The following is a 12,675-nucleotide window of genomic DNA, read 5'->3' as shown; positions in this document are numbered from 1 at the left end:
CCTCCCAGCATCAGGGTCTTTTCAAATGAGTCAGCTCTTCGCATCAGGTGGCCAAAGTATCGGAGTTTCAGCTTCAACATCAGTCCTTCCAATTAACACCCAGGACTGATCTTTAGGATGGACTGGTTGGATCTCCTGTAAAGTTTGTACATTGGACTAAATTAGCAAAGAAGATCCAAGTATTCTTTTGTTCATTTATTCATTCAACAGTGTTTTTTCCAAAAAATCACATTAGGCTATGATATGTGAGCACAAGAATGACAAGACATGGTCTTTTCCATCACAGAGCTAAGAACCTAGTTGGTTCTGGAAGAACAACTTTTTGTTGTTGGAAACCTTTTGAGCACTTTAAAACGCATCAAAGTTTTATCAAATGGGACAGTGCATATGTGGTTCTGATTACAAGCATAGAAAAATATCTTATAATGCCTTTTTGTTCAATGCCTTTTCTTCATGACTAGAGGGATTCTCTCAGAATGTCATGGAAAGGACACAGAAAAGACCATCAGAATAATAGATTTTATAATCCTTTTTAATCAGGAATATGAAACCAAAGGCTTTGGAATTAGAACTGGGTTTAAATCCCAGATTTGCTACTTAGCACTTTAAGAACTTGAGCAAGCTACTTATTTTCTTGAAGTCTCAGATTCCCCATTTATTGATATGTAAAGAAACCGATAATGCCTACCCTGCAGGGTTATAATGATCAAAGGGGTGATGTTTATAAGGTACCCAATAGCACAGTGCCTGGCACATACTTGCTCTTTAAATGGTAATTATTCTGCCATTCTATCATATTTATTAAATACCCTTATAGACATGCGACTTTGCTTAATGATTTTTTATTAACCACTACTCCAGTGAAAGTATAGTGCCACAAATGGTAAAAGTTTTCTCTTAGACAGGCACAATGAGATTTTTATATGTTCATTATTCTATTGTGGAAAAGTTAATATTCATCTAACACTTCTTACTTAAGATGAATGATTTTAGTATGCATTACAATATAGTGGGGGGAATTCCCTGGAAGTCCAGTGGTTAGGTCTCTACACACTCACTGACGAGGGCCCACGTTCAATCCCTGGTCAGGGAATTAGTACCCACAAGCCATGTGGCACAGCAAAAAAAAAAAAAAAAAAAAATTATAAAAATAAATAACATTTTTAAAAGATTTAGTGGGGAATTTTTTTAAAACTTAAACTATTCTAGAATCCTTGTGGACTCCAATATCAATTTGTCTAAATTTTTATATAGATTATGCAGATTCCAAAGACTATGGGGAAATTGATTTTAAAATAAATTGATCCACTTGGCGGTGCATATGCCCCACATCTGCCATGGAATTGAAAGATCTGATTGCTAGGAAAACTAGAAAGGTAATTTGGCTGTAAGAGACATTATTTTTTTGTGATAGTGACAGCATGAACTTTGAACAGATAAAATCTGTCTTGAATCAAAGTTAATACAGAAACCATACAGAGTTTTAAAAATGGACTATAGCATTCTTACCCTTTTATATTGCCAATTCTCATCATTAGTAGGAAGTTTCTCTTCTTGGAAGATTATCCAGATCCATTGCTTTTCTTCCTCCTTACACTCTTTTGCTTTTCACCTCAGGAAACAGGTAGAGGAAAAGAGGTAAACTCTAACCCCAATAATTTTTTAATTCTAATTCTTGCATTAATCTTTTTGAACTACTTGGCTTGGACCTTTGAGATAAGCCTATTTTTGACACTGTTTTTATTTCAGCTGAAGTTTCTTTTATTTATTGTGTTTTGAGTGTGTTGCATCTGCCTCATAGGTCAGCCAATTTTCTATCAAGGCATAATGATCACATCAGAAAGTAAGGTCCACGGAGGCCATGTTTTTGTCTTCCTTGTTCAGTGCTAAAACCTGGTACCCAAAATAGTGCCAGCACATAGCAGAGTACAGATATTTGTTGGATGGATGGATGGACAGATAGATGCATGGATTAGTGGATGGATACATGGATACGTGGATGGATGAATGGTTAGATGGATGGTTGACTTTAGGAATTTGGTGAATAAGGCAACCATTGACATCTTTATTCTTTTGGCCTACAACTGCAAGGTATTAGACAAATAGCTAAATGCTCTTGAATGCAATCCATCTCTGAATAAGTTTTAAATAATTTATGAAATTATGTTAATATTTATATCTCTATAAGTGATGGTAATAAACTAATTATGTAGAATTACTAATATTATGTAACTGACGGGAGGTTGTGACTATCTTTCATTCACCACTGGTTTTCCAGTGTTTAGCACAATGTCTGGCGTATAGGTAGCTGCTCAAATAATCATTGATTAAATAATAAGTTGGACTGCCCATTTCTAAGTGTTCTGAATTGATTGTCAGCATTTTGAGATTGGGGCATTATAAGATAGTCTGTTTTGAATCCCGTGGTCCTTCTCTTCTCTTCTTATATCAGTCAGTTAAGTCGCTTGGTCATGTCTGACTCTTTGTGACCCCATGGATTGCAGCACGTCACGCCTCCTTGTCCATCACCAACTCCCGGAGTTTACTCAAACTTCTGTCCATTAAGTCAGTGATGCCATCCAACTATTTCATCCTCTGTCATCCCCTTCTCCCACCTTCAACCTTTTCCAGCATCAGGGTCTTTTCAAATGAGTCAGTTCTTGCAATCATGTGGCCAAAGTATTGGGAGTTTCAGCTTCAACATCAGTTCCTTCCAATGAACACCCAGGATTGATCTCCTTTAGGATGGACTGGTTGGATCTCCTTGAATAGAGAGGAAATAGGAATCTCAGGAAACTTGTGCCAAAAAGTACAACTGGATCTCATAGAAACTGGGACGTGAACAATGCCCTGAGTTTATACAAATCTGTTCGTATTCTCCTATCTGGAGACCAGCTCCTCTTCACCATTCCAGTTTGCTCTCTCCCACACCCTAGCTGGCATAGCCCTGACTTGGGTTCAGATTTTACAAAACTTTCCATATCCAGGGTCTGGTATCATCTGATTGATTCTTTTTGTATTTATTTCAAAAGTCCAGGAGAGAGACTGACTGTCCAAGATGGGGTCAGATAATGGTCCACAGTCTAATTAGCTGTGGCCGTGGAGTCAAGTCCACATGGTGGGTAGGATGGAGAACCAGGGCCAGTAGGTTAAGAAGGAAATATGGGGCTTCCCTGGTGGCTCCGTGGTAAAGAATCCACCTGCTAGTTCCGGAGACATGGGTTCCATCCCTGAGCCGGGAAGATCCCACATGCTGTGGAGCGACTAAGCCTATGTGCTACCCTTTTGGGCCTGTGCTCTAGAGCCCAGGAGCCGCGACTACTGAAGCCTGTGCGCCCAGAGCCCGTGCTCCACGACAAGAGAAACCACTGCAATGAGGAGCCTGCACACCACAACTAGAGCATAGTCCCTGCTTGCCGCAACTGGAGAAAAGCCTGTGCAGCAACGAAGACCCAGCGCAGCCAAAAACAAATAAAATTTTTAAAAAAGAAGGGAATTTGTAAGGAGGAAATAATAGGTATCTCTAGGTCCAATATTTTTCATGTTTTTGTGTTACCTATATAAATTCTATCATATGATATTATCCATTCCATTCCCTTAATCATTATCCCTTTAGAGCATTTTAAAATTATTTCATCTTTCACTGTTATAATTGCTAAATTTTTTGCACCTATTTTTTTCCTTTGAATTATTTCCTTGAAATTGGGAAGTTAACAGGCCAAAGAGTGAGTATTTCTATCCTTTTTGTGTATAAAATTTAAGTATTATAACAACATGTAAGGCCACCAGTAACTTTTTCTTCATTGCAGGGTTTTCTGGAAACTGTATCGGCTGTGGAGAAAGAGGATTTCGATATTTCACGGAATTTTCCAACCACATAAACTTGAAGCTCACCACCCAGCCAAAGAAGCAGAAGCACTTAAAGTACTACCTAGTCAGAAGCTCCCAGGGTGTACTGTCGAAGGGACCTCTTATCTGCTGGAAAGGTAGCGTTAGCTTCCGGGGGTGGGAAAGGAATGTGAGTGTTAGGATATTGACAAGTGACCTGTGACCCATACAGGGTTCAGAATTCAGGTGTGGAATAGATAAATACCCCAAGTTCAGAAGACTATGCCAGAATGTAAAGCCCCTGGCAGGTTATTGGACTTGCTTCGTTGTTGGGTTTTTTGTTTTTTTTTTTTTTGGCCACTTCATGTAGCCTGTAGGATCGTAGTTCCCTAATCAGGGAAGGAACCCACTCTCTCTGGAGTGGAGGCAGATCTTTAACCACTGAACAGCCAAGGAAGTACCTTGACTTGCTGCTTTTCATTTTTAATAGAAACTATTTAAATTTCTCATTGTATTTCTTAGGGGTGTGGAATACATCTCTGGGTGGGGAGGGGAGAATGGACTCTTCCTAGCTCTTCTGGCATTTAGCATGCATGCTTGCTCGGTCGCTCCAGTTGTCCGACTCTGCAACCCCATAGACTGCAGCACAGTAGGCTTTCCTGTCCTCCACTATCTCCCAGAGTTTGCTCAAATTCATGTCTATTGAGTCAGTGATGCTATCTAACCATCTCATCTTCTGGCGCCCCCTTTTCCTTTTGCCTGCAATCTTTCCCAGCTTCAGGGTCTTTTCCAGTGAGTCAGCTCTTTGCACCTTGTGGCCAAAGTATTGGAGCTTCAGCTTCAGCATCAGTCCTTGCAGTGAATATTCACGGCTGATTTCTTTTAGAATCGATGGGCTTGATCTCCTTACTGTCCAAGGGACTCTCAAGAGTCTTCTCCAACATTACTGTTCAACAGCTTCAGTTCTTTGGCGCTCAGCTTTCTTTATAGTCCAACTCTCACATCCATACACGACTACTGGAAAAACCATAACTTTGACTATACGGACCTTTGTCAGCAAAGTGACAACACTTTGTGTTGGTACAGAGTGATGACTATTTTATGGTTGCATAAAGTATCTTTAAGTTCTTATTTAGTGCTCAGTGACAATTCATCTTTCTGGTAAAGAATTACCTTTTTGAAATAGTTTGTGACACAATGATCCTGGGTAACTTCTGGAACCTCACATTTATAGCCATTGCTATTTTGGAATTGTATTTATGTATGTAATGTCAAATACATATTTGCATACAATATACCTAACATGAAGATATCCTTTTTCGCCAAAATACAGTAGCTCTTCAAGGAAGGTCATAGCATAGAAGATTGCAGAAAACTTCATCTACCTTTTGCATGTCTCCAATAAACTTGGAAGCTCTCTAAAGGACCCACTATAATTAACTTTGTCATTTACAACTATTTATATTTCTTTTTCACTTGCTACCTTTAAATACTAATACGGTACAACATATAGTATAAATTGGTTGGAAGTTACAGCCACACAGGTTGTCACAATATTGGCTATCTACCTGAATCAATGCAAAGTATTATTAAAATACTACACCAAAGCCCAATTAATATTGGCTCATTTAAAATGAAGCTTAGTTGCACAATCAGTAATACTTTGAATAATATCTGTCAATTTCTTTTAATAAGAACTGAGAATAGTAAGAATTTGAGAATTTCTAATTTTTCTCCTCTGCTTATAAATTTTTCTTTGCTTCTGTTTCTGAACATCAATTAAGGTTGAAGGGAGCCTAGGAGGCTCCAAATCTAGGTTACTATTCTGCACTGAAATCAGTCCTAGACAGGAGATTAACTAGTGCTTGAAAGCTTACTGAGTTTTTATAAATTATAGACAATTTAACCTCAGTCTTACCCGTAAAACTAGCATGACTATATTGGTTATGAGTAATTTTTCTCCTGGGAACTAGTCTGTGCATAACAAAAGTCAAACTGTTCTAAGGAACAAATCATCTCTTTGTTTTCCAAATATGGCCCTAGGAAGACAAATTATGTTCACCAGCTTGGACATTCTGTTGGAGTCAGGACTGGGGAAGGGGGATCCCTTAAAGAAAGTGGCTGCCCCTTGAGGAGCAGGAGTTTATTTTAGAGATTTTTTGGATTGTGGCTCCGTCACTTGTTTTAACAGAATATTGTTCTCTATGATTCTAATCCTTCCTAGAATGTAGAAGCCGACAATCCTCTACCACTTGCCACTCCATTAAACCAAACTCTTCAGTGTCATCAACTGTGACCCCAGAAAACGGCACAACAAATGGATACAAATCAGGATTCATTCAGACAGGTACAGGTTATTTTCTTTCGCAATTTCAAGCAGCAGATGTATATTTATCGAGGCATTTTAAACTTACCGTTGGCTGATTTGAACAGAGGTGTTTTTTTTGTTTGTTTGTTTAAATAGAGGTATTACTTGAGTTACTATTCAGATTAGAACTCAGCATTGAGATGGGTCAGTCTGTGGGTGACCAGGACCCCAAATCCCAAACAGCACTGCCAATGCCAGGCAAGGCAAGGAGACAGGAACTGACAGTTGGTAGAGAATTTAGCTCAAGCTTAGGACCTGTGTCTAGAGGAGTTTGACAGGAGGTAGTGAGTAGAAATGGCAACCCACTCCAGTGTTCTTGCCTGGAGAATCCCAGGGATGGGGGAGCCTGGTGGGCTGCTGTCTATGGGGTCACACAGAGTCGGATACGACTGAAGTGACTTAGCAGCAGCAGCAGTGAGTAGAAATACAGCCATGAGAGAAGTTTGCGTCATAGCTATGAGGTGACATTTACTGAGGACATTCTCATGAAGACTGGAGTGCTAGGGTAGGGCTCTAACTAGGCTTGCTCAACATTATATTGAATATTACCAACCAACCTGGATACAAACTAAAATCCCAAAGCAGGACTGAAGATCACAATGGAAGGATCTAGGATCTAGTTTCAGGTAGTATAAGATTGCAGCTTGGTTACAAATAACCAGATAAAATCTTAGTACGTGAAGCCACGTTACAGTATCAGAGCAGGGTCAACAGAATGGCTGATCTGATAACTGAGCAGATAAGCCACTAGTCTAAAACTTCTGAGAATTCCTCTAGTGAGGAGGCCTGCACTCTGGTCAGGATAATACTCCAGCGGGACTTAATGTGTCCAGGTGGCCGAAGGGCTGAGGGCTGTGACTGAAGAGATCCCTGCAGATAGTGTTTGAGAAAAATTTTCAGAACCAGCCTAGGTTGTATTTTAGGCAAGAAGAAAAGTATTTCAAAAGTATGAGTGAATTTTTTTTTCAGTTCACTTGTATTTTGGAAAGTATTGTTTTACCCACAAACCTCATAGCATATGTGTTCTGCCCGAGTTCACTCAACCACAACAAATTGGAAAAAAGACTGTCTTTCTTCATTGCACTACTTGGCATTTCTCTTCCAAATGTATATGGAATTTTGATGAGCTGGTAAATGGTTTCTACTTATTTTCAAGATGGAAGTGATTATTAGACTATATTAGTAACAACTGCAGTGATAATGAAGATGACTTTATTTGGGGACATTTCTGGCTATGTGTCTGGACTCAGCAAAAACCATTTCATCCTGGATTTTAAGTCTAGCCTTTAAACTGTCCAAGAGATTTATATAAAGGCTATCATTTAAGAGAGAAGAGAATACTCTAAATTCTCATTTAGAATAAATGAGAGAACATCATGTCACTAGGTATTCAAGTAAGGAAAAAGTTGGCATTTGGCTCTTGGCACTGAAATATTAGCTTTCGTTACAATGATGTCTCCTCCTATAATTTTAATAATTTGATTCTGCAGTATATTTTCTGCCATTAGAACTTGGGTCTAATGAAATGCGATTTTAAAACTACAGCATTAGTAGTGAATACTTACTTCATTCCAACAGAAACTTACCGTGTGTTTTTATTCCCAGACCCTTGTCAGATGCTGTAAGTCAGGGTTCCAGTACTTGATTGTTGGCTTCAGTGATTTAAAAATCAAATAAGGGATAAAAGCAATAAAACATGTTACCTTTCATAAGGGAGAGGTGAATATATATAAATAACTAGTCATACCTGAAAATAATGAAAAGATACTGAAATGTTAATAATAAATAGTGAAATGTTAATTAACATTTTAATTACGCAGAAATATATTTTGAAAATGAAAATTGCTCCAAATAGAGGAATTCAAGATTCAGGCTTTATTTAGCAAAGGCTCCTTCAGTTGTCACAACTGACTTACAGTGAACACAAGTGACCAAGTGCTATGTCAATATTCTTGTGTATCCCTTGTTGAGAATAGTAATTTGACCATGAAATTAGCTATTAATTTTAGGTGCAATCCAGAGAATTTAATAGAAGATGGTGCCTTTAAGAGTAAAACTTTGTGTCTAAAACTTTCTTCTTGACAAATAATACTTATGGAGTCTTCAACGATTATTTTTTTCGATGTATTTTGAAAGTAATAGACTGTAAGAATTTTATACCAGCCTATATTATCATTTCAAACATTAAGCGTATGTAGCATCTCCTTAGCTGATAGAGATTTACCCTCTGTAGGAGATTGCCTTCTTAATCTGCAATCAACGACTGCCTGTAATCAGCATTTCTTAGCCAGAAATGTAAGCACACATTTTAGCAAAGTATTTGCTAAAGCACACAAATAAGGAAAGTATTTGAAGATGGGATTAATTTACTATTTACACAGCTTTGTCTTTCATTCCAACTGCCGAGCTCTGGACATTCTGTTCTGGCTGGCTTGCTGCTTTATCTTTTGCATATTTTCTTTCAACATATTTGTGTCATTGATAATTCAAATTTTAGCCAACAATCCTGGTAAAATATTTTATGGTTTTGACTGAAGGTGGCTACATAGTTACTACCTATATTGTACACACTGCGCACACACACACACACACACATATGTGTGTTGTGTTTAATAAGGACAGGAATTCAAGAATAAGATCCTGGAAGCTGTGTGGTGCAGCCAGAAATAAAGCGGGGGGGGTGGGGGTGGAGAATAGATGGAAAAAATCTTTGCCTAACACAAAATTTTCCGTACTTTTTTTTCCTAAAAGTTTTATTGTTTTATCTCTTGCATTAGTCATTTTGAGTTAATTTTTGTGTGTCATGTGAGTTGAGCATCTAAGTTCACCTGTTCATATGTGGATATCCAATTGCTCCAGCATCACCAGCTGAACAGATTGTCTTTTTGTCAGTGAATTTCACTTATCAATAATCAATTGATTATAAATAAAAAGGATTTATTTCTGGGCAAATTGATAAAATGGACCTCCTCAAAATTCAAAGCTTTTACACTTCAAAAGACAATACTAAGGAAATGAAAAGACAAGTGATAGGCTAGAAAAAGATACTTGCAAAACACATATTTAACAAAGGATTTGTATCCAGAATTTATGAAGAACTCTTACAAATCAGTAACAAGATAACCATCCAATCAAAACATGGGGAAAAGATTTGGAACAGACATTTCTTCAGAGAATATATACAAATAGCTAATAATCACATGAAAAGATGCTCAACATCATTAGTCATTAGGGAAAAACAAATCAAAACTGTAATGAGATATTAATATTACCCCCATCTACTGAGGAGAAATAGACATGTTCTTGCAAAAACTTGCACACAAATGTTCATATAGCAGCATTGTTCATTCAGTCGAAAACTGGAAACAAGCTAAATGTCAATCAACTCATGAACAAATAGACAACATTGTGTATCCATAAAATAGAATATCATTCAGCAATAATAAAGAACAAACTACTGACACCTGCTATCGTATATCATGAATGAACTTCAGAAACACTGTGCTAAGTGAAAGAAACTAGTCAAAAGAGACCATGTATTATATGGTTTCATTTATATGAAATGTTCAGAAAAGGCAAATTACTAGAGATAGGAAATAGATTAGTGGTTGCCTGGGGCAAGGAGGGAATGAAAATTAACTGAAAGTGGACATGAGGTTTCCTGTTGGGGGTGGAAATGTTCTAAGACTGGTTTATGATGATGGTGGCACCACTTGGTCAAGTTACTAGAAATCACTGAACTGTCCACTTGAATTGAGTAAGCTTTATGATAGTTAGGATATACCTCAGTAAAGCTGGGGAGGGGAGATTAAAAAGCTGCTCAAGACAAAGGTGAAATCATCTGGAGTGGCAACATTTCTCCCTTGGTTGAATCCAGTCTAATTTACTGAGTGTCTTCTAAAGAATGAGCACTGTTTCTGACCAAACAGTAAACTGCATAGGGCTTGGAGTCTGAGTCCTGGTGTTCAAATACTGTCCCCGATGTTTATTGGTTGAGGCTTGGCAGACGCCACTCAGTTGTTGTGTCTGGATTTTCTCATTTGTAAAACTGAAAATAACAATACCTATTTTGCAACTAAGGATTAACTCAGCCTTGCTATTATACTTCTACTTGTGTGCCAAAACAAATGATGTGATCACTCACCTAGAGCCAGACATCCTGGAATGCAAAGTCAAGTGGGCCTTAGGAAGCATCACTACAAACAAAGCTAGTGGAGGTGATGGAATTCCAGGTGAGCTATTTCAAATCCTAAAAGATGATGCTGTGAAAGTCCTGCACTCAATGTCAGCAAATCTGGAAAACTCAGCAGTGGCCACAGGACTGGAAAAGGGCAGTTTTCATTCCAGTCCCAAAGAAAGGCAATGCCAAAGAATGCTCAAACTACCGCACAATTGCACTCATCTCACACACTAGCAAAGTGATGCTCAGAATTCTCCAAGCCAGGCTTCCACAGTATGTGAACCATGAACTTCCAGATGTTCAAGCTGGATTTAGAAAAGGCAGAGGAACCAGAGATCAAATTGCCAACATCTGCTGGATCCTTGAAAAAGCAAGAGAATCCCAGAAAAACATCTACTTTTGCTTTATTGACTACACTAAAGCCTTTGACTGTGTGGATCACAACAAACTGTGGATAATTCTTAAAGAGATGAGAATACCAGACCACCTGACCTGCCTCTTGAGAAATCTGTATGCAGGTCAAGAAGCAACAGTTAGAAGTAGACATGGAACAACAGACTGGTTCCAAATAGGAAAAGGAGTACGTACATTGTATACATATATTGTCACCCTGCTTATTTAACTTCTATGCAGAGTACATCATGAGAAACGCTGGACTGGAAGAAACACAAGCTGGAATCAAGATTGCTGGGAGAAATATCAATAACCTCAGATATGCAGATGACACCACTCTTATGGCAGAAAGTGAAGAGGAACTCAAAAGCCTCTTGATGAAAGTGAAAGTGGAGAGTGAAAAAGTTGGCTTAAAGCTCAACATTCAGAAAACGAAGATCATGGAATCCGGTCCCATCACTTCATGGGAAATAGATGTGGAAACAGTGGAAACAGTGTCAGACTTTATTTTTCTGGGCTCCAAAATCACTGCAGATGGTGACTGCAGCCATGAAATCAAAAGACGCTTACTCCTTGGAAGGAAAGTTATGACTAACCTAGATAGCATATTCAAAAGCAGAGACATTACTTTGCCAACAAAGTTTCGTCTAGTCAAGGCTATGGTTTTTCCTGTGGTCATGTATGGATGTGAGAGTTGGACTGTGAGGAAGGATGAGTGCCGAAGAATTGATGCTTTTGAACTGTGGTGTTGGAGAAGACTCTTGAGAGTCCCTTGGACTGCAAGGAGATCCAACCAGTCCATTCTGAAGGAGATCAGCCCCGGGATTTCTTTGGAAGGAATGATGCTAAAGCTGAAACTCCAGTACTTTGGCCACCTCATGCGAAGAGTTGACTCATTGGAAAAGACTCTAATGCTGGGAGGGATTAGGGGCAAGAGGAGAAGGGGACGACAGAGGATGAGATGGCTGGATGGCATCACTGACTCGATGGACATGAGTCTGGGTGAACTCCGGGAGTTGGTGATGGACAGGGAGGCCTGGCATGCTGCGATTCATGGGGTCGCAAAGGGTCGGACACGACTGAGGGACTGATCTGCTCTGATCTGAAATCACTGCAGATAGTGACTACAGCCATGAAATTAAAAGACGCTTACTCCTTGTAAGAAAAGCTATGAGCAACCTAGACAGCATATTAAAAAGCAGAGGCATTATTTTGCCAACAAAGGTCCATCTAGTCAAAGCTATGGTTTTTCCAGTAGTCATGTTTGGATGTGAGAGTTGGACTATAAAGAAATCTGAGCGCCGAAGAATTGATGCTTTTGAACTATGATGTAGGAGAAGACTCTCGAGAGTCCCTTGGACTGCAAGGAGTTCCAACCAGTCAATCCTACAGGAAATCAGTCCTGAATTGGAAGGACTGATGCTGAAGCTGAAACTCCAATACTTTGGCCACCTGTTGGGAAGAACGGACTCATTGGAAAAGGCCCTGATACTGGGAAAGATTGAAGGTGGGAGGAGAAGGGGATGACAGAGGATGAGATGGTTGGATGGCATCATTGATGTGATGGACATGAGTTTGAGTAGACTCTGGGAGTTGGTGATGGACAGGGAAGCCTAGTGTGCAGCCATCCATGGGGTCACAGAGTTGGAACTACTGAGCGACTGAACTGAACTGTGTGCCATTCTCCCAATTATGATTTATTAACCAGCTAAATTCTTTTTAAAATAATTTTTATTTATGTATTTTTGGCTTATGCTGGGTCTTTGTTACTGCAAGAGGGCTTTCTCTAGTTGTGGTGAGTGGGGGCTACTCTCTAGTTGTGGTGTGTGGGCTTCTCATTGCAATGGCTTCTCTTGTTGTGGAGCACGGGAGTTGTGGTGCATAGGCTTAGTTGCTCTGTGGCATG

General features: G+C 39.1%; 1 protein-coding gene across 1 annotated transcript in view; it reads left to right on the top strand.

Moving 5' to 3' along the window:
- Positions 1–12,675, top strand: part of GREB1L (GREB1 like retinoic acid receptor coactivator) — a 120,249-nt gene that overhangs the window by 26,166 nt on the left and 81,408 nt on the right. The window contains exons 5-6 of the mRNA XM_055559086.1: positions 3,810–3,986; positions 6,053–6,175. Of these exons, the coding sequence (XP_055415061.1) occupies positions 3,810–3,986; positions 6,053–6,175 (300 nt within the window). The remainder of the gene's footprint in view (positions 1–3,809; positions 3,987–6,052; positions 6,176–12,675) is intronic.

Source organism: Bubalus kerabau, chromosome 21, assembly GCF_029407905.1.
Source record: "Bubalus kerabau isolate K-KA32 ecotype Philippines breed swamp buffalo chromosome 21, PCC_UOA_SB_1v2, whole genome shotgun sequence".
NCBI lineage: Eukaryota > Metazoa > Chordata > Mammalia > Artiodactyla > Bovidae > Bubalus > Bubalus kerabau.
The sequence above is the reverse complement of the archived record's forward strand: the minus strand, read 5'-3'. Positions and strand labels throughout refer to the sequence as shown.